The sequence below is a fragment of the Homarus americanus genome, unplaced genomic scaffold, assembly GCF_018991925.1.
Source record: "Homarus americanus isolate GMGI-L3 unplaced genomic scaffold, GMGI_Hamer_2.0 scaffold56333, whole genome shotgun sequence".
NCBI classification, from domain to species: domain Eukaryota; kingdom Metazoa; phylum Arthropoda; class Malacostraca; order Decapoda; family Nephropidae; genus Homarus; species Homarus americanus.
In genome coordinates, this window is record NW_024734940.1 from 1,889,097 (window position 1) to 1,909,326 (window position 20,230).

At 42.4% G+C, this 20,230-nt stretch overlaps 2 protein-coding genes across 3 annotated transcripts in view; one reads left to right on the plus strand and one right to left on the minus strand.

Annotated features, from left to right (window-relative positions):
- The first annotated feature begins 5,911 nt into the window (after window positions 1-5,911).
- Window positions 5,912-11,327, plus strand: LOC121870532. Its single transcript, XM_042372366.1, has 4 exons — window positions 5,912-6,343; window positions 6,470-6,842; window positions 9,414-9,549; window positions 11,312-11,327. Exons 1-4 carry the CDS (start codon window positions 5,912-5,914, stop codon window positions 11,325-11,327), a joined length of 957 nt encoding a protein of 318 aa, XP_042228300.1.
- Window positions 11,328-15,532: 4,205 nt separating this feature from the next.
- LOC121870588 (methyltransferase-like 26) overlaps window positions 15,533-20,230 on the minus strand; it is a 94,080-nt gene continuing 89,382 nt past the window's right edge. For both annotated transcript variants that reach the window (XM_042372419.1, XM_042372420.1), the window contains exon 4: window positions 15,533-15,777. In XM_042372419.1, the coding sequence (XP_042228353.1) occupies window positions 15,637-15,777 (141 nt within the window). In that variant the 3' untranslated portion in view covers window positions 15,533-15,636. The remainder of the gene's footprint in view (window positions 15,778-20,230) is intronic.

Here is a 20,230-nt window from a genome sequence, read left to right on the forward strand (position 1 = left end):
CAGTGTAGTATCTTACATGATTTAATGGGAGAATGAGAAGCCATTTGCTAGTTCTTTCTCAGGGTTTTTATTCTCTGTTGTTGTGTACAATGTGCCTAACACATTCGTGATTACACATGCCTAAACACATTCTAAGTTTGGTAAGAAGTAACATAATATATAATGTATATATAATCAATAAAGGCAGCATATAAACATACACATATATAACAACAGAGAGAAAGTAAGGGCATAAAATTCAGAAAATACAATAACATATATGACAGAAGGAATAAAGTACAGCAACTCCCGACTTATGACCTACTCGACTTATGTCCACCCGAACTTACGACCTGCCTCAGTCGTACCAAAATTTGGTCAAATTACGTATTTTCGAGTCCCAAAGTCAGTACACAGACAAAATTTTCATCTGTAATTCACTTTAAAATGGCTGGCAAGTTTAAAAGTGAGGGTTTTGTGGTGCTGAGAAGAAAAAGAGACCCCCATTTTCGATTTTCTATGTGTTATTTAAGCACTTCCGACTTAGGACCATTTCGACTTTCGACCTGGATGTCAGTCCCTAGCCCCGTCGTAAAAGGGGAGCAGCTTATAGAAAAGAATATTTACTTAGAAAATATAAGCAAAGAAATATAAGATAGATACTTATAGAGAGAGACATAGAATATGAAATTATTAATATATACACACAAGAAAAGATTAATGGAGAGTATAGATATGAAGCAAGTATAGAAGTATCAAAGAATATAAATATTAAAGAAATGGGAAATATGAAAAAAAAGAGCCCCTTACAAATGGTTAGCAGCTTGTGGGATTATTTTCATTTGAGAGCCAATTTGAAGGAATGAGGTGTGGTACTCTGTGAATTTTTTTCTCAGAATACAGTATACAGTACTGTATATAATCTTTGTCATCAGTATTAAGAGTACAAATAAATTTGTGATTATTTCAAAGTACAAACATTTGTGACTTAAGTACAACACTGTATTTGTAAGTGCAAAGAATTTTTTTGAAGAGATAAGTAGGAACTAACAATTGATTCAGTTTCACAATTTTTTTTGTGAAGTGAAAAAATTTTTGTCACATGAGTTAGGAAATGCACCAAATTTTTTGGGGGTAACTTACCTAACTTGTAATTTTTTGTTTTTTATTGTGTGAAATTTCAAAAAGTGTTAAGTGCCTATTAGTGTAATTTATATATTGTGACCATTGGATTAATACATTGACATTTACAGACATTTAGTGGGCAGTATACATCCTCCGTGTTTAGAGTGTGATGAACAGTGTTCATTTCTGAGTGTCACCGGAAGTGTCATATGTACAAAGGTTATGTAATCCAAGGTTTTATTTGTAGCTGTGGCATTTATTGGAAGTATTGGTGTGATTTCAATAGAATGTGTTCAGATTCTCACTTGAAGTATTACTTTTATGCTCTTCACCACTGATCGGCTCGTTAGTCGTTTGGGCATTAGGTCACGTCTGTGATTACTTTTCCTTTTCTTTTATCCTCTTCACCAAAACATCAGCTCGCTAGCCGCCCGAGCGATCGGTCACGTCTCTGTCACGCACTGTTGGCAAGTACTGGGCATGCACCGGCTCCTGAATGTACCTGAACCCACTCCAGTGTTGGTCAAGTCTTGTCTTGAAAGAGCTCACACTCGGTGCCGTCACAACACTTTCTGGTAGATTGTTCCAAGAGTTTACAACCCTCACTCCGAAAAAGTTTGCCCTCACAGTTTTCTGGACTTGTGGCTTCTTCAATCTTGAGCTGTGATCCCTTGTGGGGAGAGCATCCACCAGCTCCAAGTAAGGACACTCAACTGAGTAGTGCCCCTTGCAATGCTTATACACCTCCATTAGGTCACCGCTTGCCCGTCTGTAGTATAAGCTTGGCAAGTTCAGGCGCTCCAATCTCTCAGGGTAGATGAGCTACCGAAGGGCAGGCACCAGTCTGGTGGCAATCCTTTGAACATTTTCAACCAACTGACAGTCCTTAGCATATCTCGGGGACCAGACGGGGTGACAGTACTCCAGACGGGGAAGCACTTCACTCTTGACGATCATTACGAAGGACGGACCGTCTAGATATCTGAACGGCCTTCTTATAAGACCCAATAATTTATTTGTTTGATTTACCTTCTTCTTGCAATGGCCCGAGAACAACAGCACATTGTCAACAAACACACCTAGGATCTTCTCACATTCAGGCTCAAATAGTGCAGTTTCTTCATCCCGTTGGGACATATGATACGCTTCCTTACCGTTGGTACACCCCAGGTGCATCCTCTTACATTTTGTGATATTAAATCTCAGCAGCCATTTCTTCGACAATTCTTGGAGCCCACAGAGGTCATTCTGCAGCTCTTCATAGTCCGCTTGGTTCTTGATTTCCCGAAATAACTTGGCGTCATTGGCAAACATTTGTATGGAGGAGTGTACAGCGTAAGGTATGTCATTTATGAAACAAACAAACAACAGCAGGCCCAATACACTGCCCTGTGGTACCCCGCTTGTGACAGGTACGGATGATGATTTCATGCCATTAATCACCACACACTGCTTGCGGTCATGTAGAAAGTCTTCTATCCACGCTAGGACATTTCCCCGAATTCAGTACCCTTCCAGTTTGATTTTCAGCCTTTCGTGGGGTACACTGTCGAAAGCCTTCGCAAAATCTTGGTAAATATTGTTGATTTTACCACCCTGTTCCAGAATATGGGTCCAATTATCCAATACCTTGAGCAATTGTGTTAAGCAGGAGTGCCCCGGCATAAAACCATGTTGGCAACCCTTTACAAGGTTGTTTAGTAGTAGATGTTCCATCACGGCATCTCTGATAATACACCCAAGTACATTACATATTATGTTGGTCAAGCTCACCGGTCTATAGTTGTTCGTGGAAAGACGAACGCCCTTCTTGAAGATACGACTCACATAAGTCACTTTCCATTCACTGGGGACCTTTCATTCATCCAGGTATTTACAAAACAGGATCAACAGGGACTCGGCAAGCTCGTTGCATAACTCTCTTAGCACTTTAGGATGCACCATGTCAGGGCAAGGACTCTTATGGACCTTTAGCCTGGACCATTAGCCTGGACAGTTTATTTCTAATACCCTCTTCTGTGAACACAATGTGGGTCAGTGCTGTGTCGAGCCGTTTGTCCTCGAACGCAGGAAGGTTTGTAGTGGATTTCTCCCCTACAAACGCTGTTTGTCGCTGAGTAGCCGACCCCTTGAATTCCCCAGTGTATGCCTCATGGTCTAGGTCAACCAGCGCTGCTCACGGAGTGGGGGTCAACTATCTACCCAAGCCTACCTCCGCTATAAAAGACCTGACCTCGTGGTGACCACTCTCTTTTCTACCTACACCAACCAGCAAGCAACACCACCACCTCCTCCGCCGCTGCCTGGCGGCCCTCGCCCCCGCCGGCGAGCATGGCGACCCACAAGCTGTCCTCCTCTGAGCATCCCCACCAACCAGCTCTCTCTACATCACGCTTGTAACCACGCTGCCACTTCCCAGCACCAAGCTGCATTGTACATCCAATACAACATGTATACAGAGAGCACATTGTGAGTTTCCTTTCTCCATCCCATCCTGAGTGTGAACCCAAACCATCCCATACCCCACAGGTTAATTGTATCCTCTCTTGTGAACACTGAGGAAAAAAGCTGTTCAATGCCTCAGCTTTATCCTGGTCAGAATCTGCGTAGTAACTACCATCTTCAAGCCTCAGGTCTGATACTCCTACTCGCGTTTTCAATTTCGACTTTGCATAGCGGTAAAACGCCTTTGGGTTCGACTTGACCTCGCTTGCAACCAGCCTCTAAAACGCCTTTTCAGCCCTTCTTCATTCTATCTTTGCTTGGTTTCTGGCTCTTGCATACATCCTCCTGTCCTGCTCATCATTTGACCCAACCCACGTCTTGAATTTTTAGGTTTTCTTCTTAACTTTGTCGACCGCCGCATGGTTCATGTGTAGGGGTCCCCTCGTATTCCTTGAGGCACTGGGTTTGGTCTTGGGTATGTATTTATTGATCAAATGGGTCACTTTACTAGTTATGATATTCAGCATAGTGTCTGCGTTCTTGTGCCTAATGATTCAGGCCAGTGGATAGCCCTCATCTCTTCCCTCATCCCGGTGTAATTTCCCCTGTAATATTTGCACCTTGGCCTGGCCTTATCTTGAACTAGGTAACAGTTAAATCTGAATGACAACACTATATGGTGACTGGTGCCAACTGGGGCGAGGAGTTCCAGTTTGGCCACCATACCCTCCTCGTTTGTTATGATGTCTATTGGCTTGGGTGTTTGCTCCCCTCTGTAATGTGTCGGGTCTCTAACATGTTGGAACAGAAAATTATCTCTCAGAGTTTCTACAAAAAGAGTAGCAGGGTTAATCAAGTCACTTGGGGTGAACTCATTTCTCTAGTCGATGTCGCCATAGTTAAAGTCCCCCATGATAAGGAGGTGGCTAGATGTTGAGCATCGCCTCGTCTATTAAGGCTCCCAAGTTCCTTTGATTTAGTGGGCCACAGTTTGGGGATCTGGAGATACACCGACAATAATCAAGTCCCTTCCCTTTAGTTTAATTTTACACCACTTGGACTCTTCAAAAACATCCTTTCCCTGTACCCTCGCCTGGCTGGATTCAAGGTCTTGCCTAGCATAGATAACCACACCCCTCTTGCAAGTTTCTTGAGAAAGGTTCGTAAACAAGTCATATCCAGCAATACTGAACTCACATTCCTCTGGGTCGATTCAACTGTTCTTGTACAACAGTTCGGCGACTCCTACAATATCTGGTTGGTGTACCTTTAGTAGTGTTTCAAACTCCTCTCTCTTATCAAGGAACGTGTCAGTATTAGTGTACATGACATTCAAGCCCAAATTTGTTCTCGGTAACGTCTCTGCTCTTAGTAGTTACCCCGCCCTCTCCCCCCATTCTCAAAAGCTGCAGCATTAGCGAAGTACACTGTATTTTACAGGGTGTGGTTAGAAATGTCATTGTTTACAAGGCGTTCGCCTCCTCCGGGCTGATAGGCGGAGCTGGTGCCACCTCCCGGGCGGGGGGGTAGAGCTGGTGGAGGGTGCGCTGCTGTGCCCTGGCCCTGTGTCGACACACTTGCTTCCACCACTCTCTCCCTGAATACAACCCATGTACACCCATCCCCACTCCTCCTCCCTCTTCTGCTTCAAGCCTGCAGGAGCTTCCTGTGCTATTCCCTCTGCATTACCGTGTGATGAATACAGTAAAAAATGCTTCGCTCCTTGCTAATTTTTTTGCATGCCGAATAACCTCCCATTTCTCCTCCTCACTCACTAGTGTGATCCTGAAGGGGCGAGGCTTGTCCCCCCGTTTTGTACCAGCCTCCTTACATCCTGAGGGGTTGGTGGCATCTTTAGAACCTCTGTACAAATATTTTTAAACTGCATCTTATCAGGTGTTATCTTACTCTCGGTTCCCTCCGCCTGGCTCTCAGGGACTCCAAAAACTATTACATTGTTCCTGCGCTGGAGATGTTCCCGTTGTTCCTCCTCTCCCCTAACATTAGGTCCGTTTTTTATTTCTTCGACACACTTCTTTAGAGTCCCTAGCTGCTGTAGAACCTGTTCTGATTCTGCATTACTCTCCGCCCCCTCCCGTGGCCCTGCTAATACGTCAGCATATCTCCTCTTAAGCCCTGTCCACACGATTGAGCACTCGCTTAATGTCCATTGTTCGGGCAAAATTGACGGGCAAACCAACGGAGTGCCCGTGGTCGAGCGAAATCACCAGATAAGGCCGTCTGCCTGGTGGTTTGACCGTTTGCTGCCGGGTATGGATGGACGACCCTGCCAGACAAACGAAGTTAACCTTGGAACCCTGGCTGCCAGTTTTTCAGTCTCGCCACAAGTCACCACTGAAAAATGTCTGTTCCTCCGTCCGCCACAGACCAAGGAAACATTCATTGGTCTAGAGAAGAGACCATGGTGTTGATTGAACTCTATCGTCAGCACCCTTATCTATGGAATGTCAAAGTGGACATGTACAGGGATAGGGACAAACGTGCAGCGGCACTGAGACAGATTACAGAGGACATGAATAGAAGCGGGACTACAGTTACCACAAGTGAGGTGAAGAGAAAAATTGAATCACTTCGAAATCAGCATAGACTGGAACTAAGAAAGATGCAAAAATCAAAAAAGTCTGGAGCTGGAACTGAGGACATTTATATTCCCACATTATGGTGCTTTGATGCACTGTATTTCCTCATTGATGGTGACACAATTCGACAATCTGTGTCAAACATGGATACTCACACTACAGAAGATATGTCCGAGGTGCATTCTGATCACGAGGTACGTATGCAATCGCTCTCTCTCTCTGTGTCTCTGTCTCTCTGTGTATTGTACGTAATATGTATGTATATATTTTTTTGTGTCACTATTAACAAAGGGCTTGTGTATATTTTTTTTTATTTATAGATATTCAACGATCCGCTACTGCTGGGACTTGATGATAATCCACCAGCCACTGTCACTGGTTCGGCCACGCCCACCGTCCCTCGTATGGCTACGCCGACTCTCTCTCGTTCGGCTGCAGAATTGAATACTCGTGAACCCTCACCCACACCGTCAACAAGTAAACAACCGACCAAAAGGGTTTCTGACGATGCTGATAATGTCCTGAAAGAGGCCATCCACCACCTGCAGTCATTATCTTCCTCCGAAAATATTATAAATGATGCAGACAGTGATTTTGGTCAGGTTGTTGCTAACGATCTTCGACAGATGAGCGGTGAAAATAAAATACATGCTCAGAAACTTATTTATGAGATCCTTTATCTGGGGAAACTAGGTAGGCTTTCCTCCTCAACGACTATTATGTAAGGGTCATTTATATAATGAGGGTGTTGGATACGCGTACTTATTATAACTATAGATGCGTCATTAGTGGCAAACAGTGATAACTGTTGTTAAAACATACTCTAGTATTTTATTTTTATTGACGAATATGCATGTTGGTTTGGTTTACATGTCTTAATTGTTTGGAGTGGGTCCTCAGATATTTAATTTAAGACTACATACACTAGGGAGTATGTAATTATGTTAAATACAGTGTATAATAAGTTGTCTATAGCGTTTTTGAAGCAACCTTGTGTCCTAAACAGGTCCATCATGTATCATGTGTATGGAGGGTTATCCCCTTTTACAAAAACAGTGTTATTTTCATTAATAATCGATAAAAACCGGAAACCCTACTAAGCCTACTATATCACATAATAAGACATGTTTTACCATGGGAACCTCTCGTGACCCTCAAAATTGAATAACTATGTATACTACAAATCTCACCTGCACGTAATCTTCCTTGAATACTTCATATATAGCTTGACAAGTTGCAGGTATTATGGTAGACAAACTTTGTTTGAATATCCTCGTTGTATACTGAAGCGACGTGTAGGAGCACCCAGTTGAAAGAAATATGAGCGTAGCCTCTAGACGAGCCTCTGGAGATATGCTCTGCCTCATAATGGTATCTTGTTTTTTTATGTATGGTTCCAATTTAGCGAGAAGTCTATAGAAGGTGTTGGGGTCTATTCTCATGTAGTTAGTGAAGTCTTTCTCATGTTAACCTTGCAGTTCACGTAAAATCGTGGCAGGACTTCCCTTAACTTTTCGTTGAGATAAGCATTCCTTACACCATTCCCTTTTCTGTTTTTTCTTCTTTTTGCACACTAGCAATTATTATACACAGCGCTATAGTCTTCGATTTAACTGTCCTGCGACACACCATGGTGATTGTACCGCAGCAGCTACTACCGACCACCTACTAGCTACCAGCGGCAGAGTGTGACTGCTGCCAACCAGCACCTCCGTGTGTAAGACAACACACAAGCTTTGCCCGGTATACGGGCACTGTTCGATCGTGTGAACGGTGCTTTAGCAACCACCTCCATTCTGTCGGCTACTTCCTCAGTCTTAGCAAGGATCTCTTTCCCAACGTGTTCTAGTTTGGCAACCAGCAAGGCTCCAGCTTCATCTATTTTCATCCCTAGGAAACTCGTTCCCCTATGGCTTGCAATCGCCTCATTGACCTTGACTACACAGTCAGGGCAATACCAGCAACAGCCTTCATGTTTTATGGCAGTTTGCAACATCCTAAACGCTGTAAGGGTCAGCCTGTATGCTCCAAATCTGACATCCCCCTGAGGTAATCACATATCATACTCATGGTGGTGGTTGTTGTTATTGTAGGGAGGGGGGGGGGGTGCAGACTGAGTATAGATCTACCTATTTAAAAAATTAAGAGGAAAAAAAAAAGAACAGTACTTATCTGCCCTCTGCTCTGGCTTTAAACCTGCCCTGTTGCCTTCCGTTTCCTTTTCAGTTCACTTTGGCATTTGTCAGTATTTATGTGCTATCTCTGTGTACACTGCATTTTGCTATGAGTAACATATTTTATACACCCACTCAGTCCTTCAGAAACACAGAAAAATAAACTAAAACTTTCTTTGGAGGTGGTAATAAAATGCCTTTAAGGATAGCCAAGCTTGTAGATTTTATTTTTATTTCAACTAGTTATTTCCTTATACTTTCTTTTCCTGCTCTCATCAACAACTATATCTCTTCGTGCTATCACTGTTTCTCCCTGTGAATAGTGTATTGTAGGCACAGTTTCAGTCCATAAGAAAGCACACAAACAAAATAAAATTTAATGTCTCTGTGGCACCTGTAACACGACTTGGTCTCTGCTGGCAGTGGTGCCTTACCAGCTTGCTTACCAGTTTGTATTCACTTTAAGTTATTTACAACCTCTTCCGCTGTCACTGATGACACTATGAACTGATTCACCTAAAATCACACTACTACAGTACACTCCCTGGTTGACTTTTATCACAGCCGTGATCACAACTCCGTAAAAAAAAATAAATAAAAACTTTATCATATGGCAGTGATTTTGCAGTTGTAGGCTGTATGCCTCCTGACCTGTGGGCTGTACCTCCAACTCGGTGTAAATTTAGTTTTCAAAAATACAATCGCGTCTAGCATTAAAAATCCTACATCAATTTACACTTTCACATCACTAAGACAATCTTGATGTTCTTATGTAATCACTGTCCAATTCCTGCCGCTCAACATCAAAGGCCTGAGTGCCGAACACGCTTTGTTACAGAGTCGCGACATGACCCGCCAAGCCCCACAGACGCACCCTCACCGTTGTAAGTATCATGATAAGAGTACCAGTGAAAGAGTGTTCAAGGTAAATGATTGAGTGAGAGTTAGGAACATGGCTAAAGGTTACGGTACTGTACATTTACTTTTACTTTGGATAAGTGGTGTCATTGACAAGGTGTATGGATCTAGGACATATTTAGTGAAATGTGGTAACTCTTTGAGGTATGTTCATGTGGATCATATCATTCAGGCACATATGAGATGAATGTAGCACCAGAACATGATGATAAACTTGATACAGTAGCAGATGATCATCATGGTAATGAGGTCAAAGATGATGTTTCCCAGCATCCACTCACTGAGTCAACTGACAGTAGTGACGATATGTTTGTCACTGATAATGCACAGAGTGCAAGTGAAACCCCTGTAAAACTTGATGAAGAGAATATTCCTAGATCAAACAGTTAGGAGACCTGAAATGAAATTAGACCTCTGATTATCTGAATTGTGAACATGCCTTTCAAAACGGTTTAGTTAGGAAGTTATATTTCTTGTGTTCTACTCTCTTCTTCCATGCCATATGTAAGTTTTGTTTATTTAGGATTTGTAGCAGCCATGCTTTCTTTTTGAAAGGGAGAAGTAGTGTTGTATATGTGTATGTTTATATGCTGCCTTTATTGATTATATATACATTATATTACTTCTTACAATATAGAAAGTGTTGAGGCCTGTGTAATCAAGAATGTGTCAGGCACGTTGAACGATGATGAACAATAAACCACTTGGGCAAGTCAGTATGTGGCTTCTCCATCTCCCATTAAATGATGTAAGATACTACACTTGTTCGTTGCTCCTTCTGTTCTTTGCATTGTGATTGTAGGAATTGCATCAGGTCAGCTATAGAAATCTCCCCTTGCCTGTCCTGGCATCTGGTTGAACACCTTCACCTTCCATCTTGACTGATATGTCACTGCTTGGTGCACTGCGCACATCATTGTCATTCCTAAACACCCCCTTTAATTCATATTACGCTACATAACATTCAAATCCACCGCGCTTGTAGAACCTCAGAAAATGGGGGTCATAGATAAAGACTAACTCACCTAATGAATGTTACGGAATCATGTGTTGTATTGTACCCAGGTACGGTTATATAATATTAATTGTATGTATTCATAGCATTAAGGAGAGACGTGTTTTTCCCATTCGTTTTACACTCAGGATCCCTCCCAATAAGTCCCGCCTTCGAACACAGTTGTCAATACGTTTATTCCACTCTCTACTGGCAAACTCAATCTTGAATTAGTCTGTGTAAATCAACTTTAGTAATTCGCCAGACTGAGGGTCATCCTTGAATGTGTAACAGTTGGGTTTGTGTATAATTTGTCATTGCGTGAGTAGCGATCGCTGGCAACTTAGGGGTATATAAGCCAGTGCGAGACGGGCAGTCAATCTCCCGTAACGCTTTCCAACTTCGTTCTCAGGTATGTTCTGTGTTTATAGCCATTCAGTTTGATTCAGTCAATTGTAGTGAATATCAGTGTTCATGCTTTAACAGTGGAATTGTCATTCACCCAGTGTAAGAAGTAATATAAAGTAAATGTCTGACGTGGCGAGACGAAAGATTTATTTGTGTTGTCATCATGCTTCCCACCATCTCCCGTAACGCTTTCCAACTTCGTTCTCAGATCGAGGGTGGGCTTAATTGAAACCCCACCGGTCGCTTGGAGCCGTTGGATACCCAGCAGTGGTCAATGTATGAGCGATGGCGCTGATTCGGCATGATTAATCGGCTCCACTCTACCTCGTGGAGCCAGACCCCAGACTCTCCATGTGTCTGGCTTTAACCGACCACCGCAGCGACCCTTAGAAATTAAGAAGTGTGTTAAGTTATTCCCCTTAGAATTAGCGACCCCAGTCTGGCAGTATATTGGCTATCCCACTCCTGACACCAGTGTTACGACCCTCCTTTCTTTCACCATGTGATATTTTTAAAATATCATCATGGAAAATACTGTAATATTTTGTTCTTGTTTGTAAGTATCATTTTAGTTTATTTCATTATTAGGATAAAACCACCATGTTATATTATGTTCATTGTTGTTTCCTCTTTGAATTGTTACAACATTTGCTTTTGTGTTATTTCAGATATGTAGTGAAATGAGTCAAGTAAAGCTTGGATGTAGCAACCAAGTGTTTTATTTGCCATAACTCCCAAACCCAGATGCCCTCACACAAAGGTATCACTAGCGTATGAAAGAAATTACACTTAGCTGAAAACGCAATGTCAGAAGGAGACTTGAGGTGTTGTTTGTAAGGAAGACCACTTCCCAAACAGTATCCTCATCCTGGTTGTCTGGATATGTGGACTTATCCAGTAGCCCACGTGTGTACGGTATACAGTACGTATACAAAAAGAAACGGGCACGTCCGTTCCTCTCCGAAGTTGGGTAGTGAATCCCTCTCCACTGTGAATCGGTTTACTAGCTAAACCCTGCCATGTTATCAACTGACCCACTGGTTCCGACTGTGCACTACAATATACAGTCAACCCTCACATTACGCGTTTCCACGTTTACGCGGTACCCTGCCGGAACCCAGGATGCTCACATTCTGCGGTGCGTGTACCCCTTTACGCAGAGAGTGTCCGGCTCGACGCTATTTTTAGATTTGCCCCTCCTGCCTCCGCCTGGGCAAGCCGCGCGGTAAGGTTGCGCAGTGCATGTCTCTGTTGCGTTATCAGTGACATCATATGACGTATCGGACTGTGATTGGCCATGCATCCCTACCTCCCTCCGCTGCTAGCTGTAATTGGTTTAAAGTAATATGACGTGTCCACCTGGGGGAGGGAGGGAGGAGAGACGATGCTTGACCTAGCCGTGGCAGTTTCATCCCTCTAGGCCACACCGTGTAATCGTGCATCCATTGTTCTGTAAAATGGCTTCCGCCGGACCACCGCCCCCAGAGAGAAACCTTTCCTTGCCTGGACCCAGCCGCCATAAGCCCAAGAAGACACGATGTTCCTTAAGCTACGAGGTGAAGTACAAGATCATCCAAGAGTTAGAGAAAGGAACAAGACAGGTTGATTTGGCGCGCCAGCATGGTGTGAACGAATCTACGATCCGGACAATAAAGAAGGATGCAGCCAAGATAAAGAAGCACATGAAGATCACAAAGTCTACAGGTGCTTCTATGATCAAGTATTTCCACAACCAGGTGCTTCTCAAGACGGAAAAATTACTTGTGAGCTACTTGGTGCGTCAGGCGCGTCGGAACATGGCGGTCGACACGCGCTCTGTTAAGGAGTACGCATGTGAACTGTATGCTGCAGTGTCACGAAAGATGGGAATTACAGAGCCCAAACACTTTAATGCTTCCTCTGGGTGGTTACAGAGGTTTAAGATGTGGAACAAGATCACCAATATCAACATTGGTGGTGAAGAAGCTAGTGCTGACCGTGCTGCAGCTAGGGAATTTCCTCCGTTTTTACGTGAGATTATGGAGGAAGGACAGAACACCGACGACCAGGTGTTTAACATGGACGAATCTGGTCTTTTTTGGAAAAAGCTACCTTCCAAGACCTTCGTTGTGAAGAATGCCAGCAAGTGTCGGGGCTGGAAGTTGCAGAAAAAGCGCATCACCGTCCTGTTTACCACCAATGCCTCCGGTACCTGTAAGCTCAAGTTATCGGTGATCCACACAGCACGCAAGCCGCACGCCTACAAGAGCATGGACATGACCAAGCTAAATGTCCACTGGCTGACCGCACGTAAGGCGTGGATGTTCTCTACACTGTCCCTCTCCTGGTTTGATGACTGTTTCGTTCCCGATGTAAAGAAATTCTGTGAGCAACAGAATGTGCCATTCAAAATTTTGTTGCTGCTGGACAACGCACCAGGACACTCGCCCCTACTGTTAGATCGTCACCCCAACGTAAAAGTGGTCTTCCTTCCTCCCAACACTATGTCTATATTACAGCCCATGGACCAAGAGTTAATCTGTAATGTAAAAGCTGCATTCTCAAAAAAAAAAATTCAAGCTCCTGAACGACTACACCAACACCAGGGAAGAGTTGCGTATCCTGAGTGACACCACCACCGATAGCAAGACCGAAGACGACGAGAATCAACAGTTGGCAGAGCAGAAAATACTTTTCAAACAATTCTGGAGAATATTCAACATCAAGAAAGCTGTGGACTTCTTGGTGGAGGCATGGGATCAGCTGTCTGTAGCAACTGTTCGTCACGCATGGAGACATTTGTTGCAAGGCATTCCGGCCGTTAGGCAGAGTAAATCTGTGACTGGTGAGGTTCAGACTGTTGCAGTAGCAGTGGACCTTGCCAGAGAAGCTGCGCAGTGTTACAGCTGCAGGCTTCTCTGAGACCATCAACGATGACATCCTGGAGGTGATAAGGGATCCTGATGTGACTACCGACGAGATGGTAGATGATGATGACGTCAGTGAAGAGGCAGGTGGTGCGTCATCCCAAGAAGAACACCGCTTGTCCCATAGTAATATTAGGGGGCGCCATCGAGTGTGTTGAGAAAATCAAGCTCCTCCTTTCCGACGACCCTGACGCAAACAGGTTTGAAATCTTCACTACCCAGCTGTTGCAGACTATGGAGCCCTACTTCAAGGTTTATCACGACAACATAAACACCAGCCGTCAGCAAAGCATAACAGAGTTCTTCGCCCGCAACCCACCACAGACAGCCCAAGCCAGTGATAGTGACAGAAGTAGAGACAGTGAAGATGACTGAGGGATTTGTCAGGGAGGCCCTGACAAGTGTGGATGACAGTGATGGTGACTCACCTGAGGGCCAGTAGCCTGCCCTCTGCCTCGGAACCAGCCTCCATCCCCGTATGCCGACCCATCTCTTCTACTAATGTAAGTGTTCAACCTAACTTTTAGTTTTCTTAACCTAACCTTTATTTTTCCTAACTTAACCTTTATTTTCCTAACCTAACCTCTTCTATATTAATTGTGTGTGCATACCATCATAAACTTAAGATAAAATTTTTACTACAACATAGTTGTGTGTCGTCAAAAAGTGGAGTTTGGGGGTCGGCCCGGTCTCTATTTCAATTAATCCCATATGTTATGTTGTTCACTTTCCGCGGCACCCTGTGGGTTATATTAACAGCGTAAAGTGAGGGTTGACTGAACAGTAGTTCTATATTCTAGTAATTTATCATTAGTTTAAATTTGGGTAAATCCTGTAATAAATATCACAAATCAATTACAGCCAACCCTCACTTTACGAGGTTAATGTAACCCACAGGGTGCCGCAGAAAGTGAGGAACGCGTAAAGTGAATAACATAACATATGGGATTAATTGAAATAGAGTCCGGACCGACCCCCAAACTCCACTTTTTGACGACACACAACTATGTTGTAGTAAAAATATTATCTTAACTTGATGATGGTATGCACAAACAATTAATAATTAAGAGAAATATCAATAATATTAGGTTTTCTAACACTTACATTAGTAGAAAAGATGGCTGGGCAGTTGGTTCCGAGGCAGAGGGCAGATTATTGGCCCTCACCTGTATCACTTGTGTCAATTGTATCACTATCCACCATAGAGACTTGCAGGGCCTCTTTGTCAAACCCCTCAAAGTCCATATAAGTCCATATCTTCACTATAATTATCACTATCACTGACTTGGGCCGGCTGTGGTGGGTGGCGGGTGAAGAACTCGGTAATGTTTTGATGACTGGGCGACCTTGTGTGCACCATGCTCGCACAGCTTACACAACATGGCGGATGGCGGGAGGTTTGAATCCAAAAATGGCGCGGCTCGCCAGCCGCTCTCCGCGTAAAGGGGTACACGCACGGCGGAATGTGAGCATTCCTGTTTCGGCAGGGTACCGCGTAAACGTGGAAACGCGGAAAGTGGGACCGCGTAAAGCGAGGGTTGACTGTATCTCCTAATGTCCTTCTGGCCCAACCCCAGCTCAACCAAGGTTTATAGAGCTCGGGTTCGAAATACGCATTCTAAGGGTGGAAAATTTCCACAGCCCCGTTGTGGGTCGATGACCTGTGCCTGGGTGGGCTATTCCCCATGTAAAAAAAAAAAAAATAATAATAATAATAATAATAAAAAAAAAAAATTGGTTTAGAACCAAATAACTGTCTTTGGTAAGCTGTATGAGGCATAGAGTAAGAGTCTTCACCCCTTTGGAATGGGAATGCAACCTTTAATACTATTTTCTTTGGCTAACACTAAACAATTCTATTCAACACACAAACCCCCCTGTACACAAAGGGTTAAGAATATTCTATCAGAAATATATCAAGTGCTTTAGAAAAAAATAAGTGCATCTGAAGCTGTCATTAAGTAAAATATGCTACACAAAAACTTTACCTTAAGTAATTTTTATTTTTACTTTAAATTTATGCCATTAATGTACTTTTGTATTCCCACAAGTAGGTAACAAGACATGAAGGCCAACACTAACACCTATTACACCTGTTCATTCTTGACCCATATAAGAATTTTGTTGTTTGAAGGCATGTTGAACATGGCATCAAAGGTCATACCATTCTTCTTGGCTTCCTTCTCCAGGTCATCAATGTCTCGCAGGCCCCAATCCTCATTTTGTTTCTGAAAAATTTTGAATTACAATTATCACCTTTTTCTACATACAATAAAGACACAAGTAGCGTTCTCCACACATACAGCTCACCTCTCTTCCTTCCACTGAAAAGTTAACATATTACCTTCACAGACAACATGAAATAAGGATTATTATCTAATAGATACCCAAAGATAGAAATGAAGTTATGACTTCTCCACTAAGAAGTACAAATGTGGATGGCAAAGTCCCTTCTTAAATACACAATGAGGAAAGTACAACTTTTGTGCAGAAGATAATGTACAGTTTCGGATTAAGGGGAATTTTTCGGATTTCAGAATGGTTTCGTTAGGTTTTATAATACAGTGGTCCCTCGGTTAACAAACGGTTCGATTAACGAAATTTCGGTTAACGAATTAGCTCCCATAAGGATCTTCAATTCGGTTGACGAACAAAACTTTGATTAACGAAATCCTTACGACAAACACGTTTTGTTGTGAGCATCAGCTGATCGGCTTGTCCGCCAATACAGTAATCTGTTCTATGTTTACATTCGTTTCCAGTGGAGTGAATATCAAGAAGGTTGTGTTCTTGAATATTTTTGCACTTTTTTATATTAAAATTATTGGTCATTCTAAAATTTAGCCATCCAAGCTCTGTCTACATAAAGTTTTTCAACTATTATTTTTGGCTCGATATATGTAACTTTATTCATTTATTGAAACTCATTTACATGCACACACTGTCCAAAGGGCAAAGCTGTACTGCACATGTAATCAAAACAATGTACAAAATAATTACTAAAATTTTTGTCTAGTGCAAACTATGGCATGTTTACATTCAAATTAATCACTATCTTAAAAAAATTCCAGCTATGTAATTTATATTCTCCCTAGTCACTTCTATGGCATTTTATAAGCAAAAAACAAAAACTCAATCTAAAGGACACAAATAAACAAATAAATACTTCACTAGACCTTTGGCGCAAACTGTCAAACATGTCACTGTCACCCCCCCCCCAGCAAGGGTTTGGTGGTTACACAGTAGGCTTTAAGTTTTTATCTTATATAATATGACAGATTAATGTTAGGAGAATATACTGTAATTTGCATTGCTGGAATCCTTGCAAGACAGTGAATAATTTGAATATAAACGTCATATATTTTGCACGAGATAAAAATTTTAGTACATTAGTGTACTGTAGTACATTTTATAAAGTAAAGTTTTTCAACTGTATTTTGGGTAGATTTACATAAATTTCTTCATTTAATTTCATTCATTTACATGCAAACACCATACTAAAAGAAACGTAAAAGAAATAAATGACATGTTCGACCGCTGGCGCCGAAGGTCTAGTGAAGTCAGGGCTGGATTAACCATTAAGCAAAATAAGCACGTGCTTAGGGCATCAAGGGAAGGGGGGCACCACAAATTGCTCAGCTGAGCGTTCATTTTCTAAGTTGAAGTATATTAAAAATCCCATCAGAACAACTATGCAACAAGGCAGGCTGGATGCCTTATCTCTACTAAGTATAGAAGCAGATGTGTTACATAAGACTAGTTTTGAGGATCTGATCAAAGACTTTGCAATTAAAAAAAAGTAGGAGAAAACTTTTCAACTATAAATAAAGTGGACATATACAAAAATAAACATTTTCCATCTTACTGTAAATTTTGTTTAATTTCGAAAAATAACATTTTATTTTATGGTTTATTATTGTTTATATTTTGAATTACATATATATGGGGGGGGGGACCAAAATCTTTTAAGTGCTTAGGGCCTCTAAGGGTCTTAATCCGGCCCTGAGTGAAGTATTCATTTGTATATTTATGTCCTTTAGATTGATTTTTATTTTGTTTTGCTTATAAAATGTCATAGAAGTGACCGGGGAGAATATAATTTACATTCTGGAATTCTTATAAGATAGTGATTAATTTGAATGTAAACATGCAATAGTTTGCACTAGACAAAAATTTTAGTAATCATTTTGTACATTGTTTTGATTACATATACAGTACAGCTTTGCCCTTTGAACAGTGTGTGCATGTAAATGAATTTCAATAAATGAATAAAGTAACATATATCAAGGCAAAATTATTAGTTGAAAAACTATATGTAGACAGAGCTTGGATAGCTAAATCTTAGAATGACCAATAATTTTAATATAAAAAATGCAAAAATATTCAAGAACACAACCTTCTTGATATTTACTCCACTGGAAACGAATGTAAACATGTATTGGCGGACTAGCCGATCAGCTGATGCTCACAACAAAACGTAGTTGTCGTAAGGATTTCATTAATCGAAGATTGTTCGTTAACCGAATTGAAGATCCTTATGGGAGCTAATTCGTAAACCGAAATTTCGTTAATCGAACCTTTCGTTAACCGAGGGACCAATATATATATCTTCATCAGCTGCCTCGTCTCATTCTCCTTAGTCTCGTCCACGGTCTGAAATCTCCTCCCTTTCAACAGCTATTTTAGCTTTGAGAAAAGCCAGAAGTCGCAGGGAGCCAAATCTGGGCTGTAGGGGGGCTGAGAGACCTGGGTGATGCGATGTTTTGCCAAAAAACCCTGCACGAGACATTAAGAATGGGCAGGTGCATTGTCATGATGAGGCTGCCAGTCACCACTTGCCCACAGCTGTGGTCGTTTTCTTCTTACCGCATCCCTCAGCCGGTGAAGAACTTCGATGTAGTACTCCTTTGTTACTGTTTGGTCATTGTAAATGCGATGGTCACACAGTATTATAACGTGTCCACCCGGGGGAGGGAGGGAGGGAGGAAAGACGACGCTTGACCTAGCCGCGGCAGTTTCATCCCTCAAGGCCACTCCGTGTAAACGCGCATCCATTGTTCCGTAAAATGGCTTCCGCCGGACCACCACCCCCAGAGAGAAACCTTTCCTTACCTGGACCCAGCGGCACTAAACCAAAGAAGACACGACGTTCCTTAACCCTTTGGATGCGACATGCGGGTAAACCCGCCCAAAATATTATATTAATTAAATGCGACAAGCGGGGATATCCCACGGCCTTGAAAAAACTTCCCCAAATGAGACGACATGCGGACATATTATGTATTGAGGTATAGGAGTATTTCCTGAATGCAATATAGCTTATTTTTGTACTATTTTGTTTGATATTATCTGAATATGTAATACATATCTAAATTTGCTGTTTAGTAACCAAATTGATTAAATTTATTTGCCATATACCAGACATTGATTTATACCAATTTCCTGCATTTTTGGGTATAAATGTCATTTTTTCTCTGAAATTTGCACACATATGTGAATTTTTGTTCCAGATTTGGAAAATATACTAAAAGTTCTCTAGGAAAAACATATAGAAAATGTGATTATATGAAATTCATTTTTGGCAGGATAATTGACACTTTTCAGGAACCGGCGCGAAATTTAATTACGCACCTAAAGGGTTAAGCTACGAGGTGAAGTATAGCATCATCCAAGAGTTGGAGAAAGGAACAAGGCAGGTTGATTTGGCGCGCCAGCATGGCGTGAACGAATCTACGATCCGGACTATAAAGAAGGATTCAGCCAAGATAAAGGAGCACATGAAGATCACAAAGTCTACAGGTGCTTCTATGATCAAGTATTTTCACAACCAGGTGCTTCTCAAGACAGAAAAATTACTTGTGAGGTACTTGGTGCGTCAGGCGCGACGGAACATGGCGGTCGACAGGCGCTCTGTTAAGGACTACGCACGTGAACTGTACATGGCAGTGGCACGAAAGATGGGAACTTCAGAGCCCAAACCCTTTAATGCTTCCTCTGGGTGGTTACAGAGGTTTAAGATCCGGAACAAGATCACCAATATAAACATTGGTGGTGAAGAAGCGAGTGCTGATCGTGCTGCGGCTCGGGAATTTCCTCCGTTTTTACGTGAGATTATGAAGGAAGGACAGTACAGTGACGACCAGGTGTTTAACATGGACGAATCTGGTCTTTTCTGGAAAAAGCTACCTTCCAAGTCCTTCGTTGTGAAGAATGCCAGCAGGATTCAGGGCCGGAAAATGCAGAGGGAACGCATCACCGTCCTGTTTACCACCAATGCCTCCGGTACCTGTAAGCTCAAGTAATCGGTGATCCACACAGCACGCAAGCCGCACGCCTACAAAACAATGGACATGACCAAGCTAAACGTCCACTGGCTGACCGCACGTAAGGCGTGGATGTTCTCTACACTGTCCCTCTCCTGGTTTGATGACTGTTTTGTTCCCGATGTAAAAAAATTCTGTGAGCGACAGAATGTGCCATTTAATATTTTGTTGCTGCTGGACAACGCACCAGGACACTCGCCCCTACTGTTAGATCGTCACCCCAACGTAAAAGTGGTCTTCCTTCCTCCCAACACTACGTCTTTAATCCAGCCCATGGACCAGGAGTTGATTTGCAATGTGAAAGCTGCATTCTCAGCAAAAAAATTCCAGCTCCTGAACGACTACACCAACACCAGGG

Bases quoted from the DNA above. Each gene is read 5' to 3' on its own strand.
- LOC121870532 (XM_042372366.1), top strand. From the start codon at position 5,912: ATGTCTGTTCCTCCGTCCGCCACAGACCAAGGAAACATTCATTGGTCT. The intron at 6,344-6,469 runs GTACGTATGCAA...TTTTATTTATAG, and splicing joins AGGTGCATTCTGATCACGAG to ATATTCAACGATCCGCTACT. The intron at 6,843-9,413 runs GTAGGCTTTCCT...CATATCATTCAG, and splicing joins CCTTTATCTGGGGAAACTAG to GCACATATGAGATGAATGTA.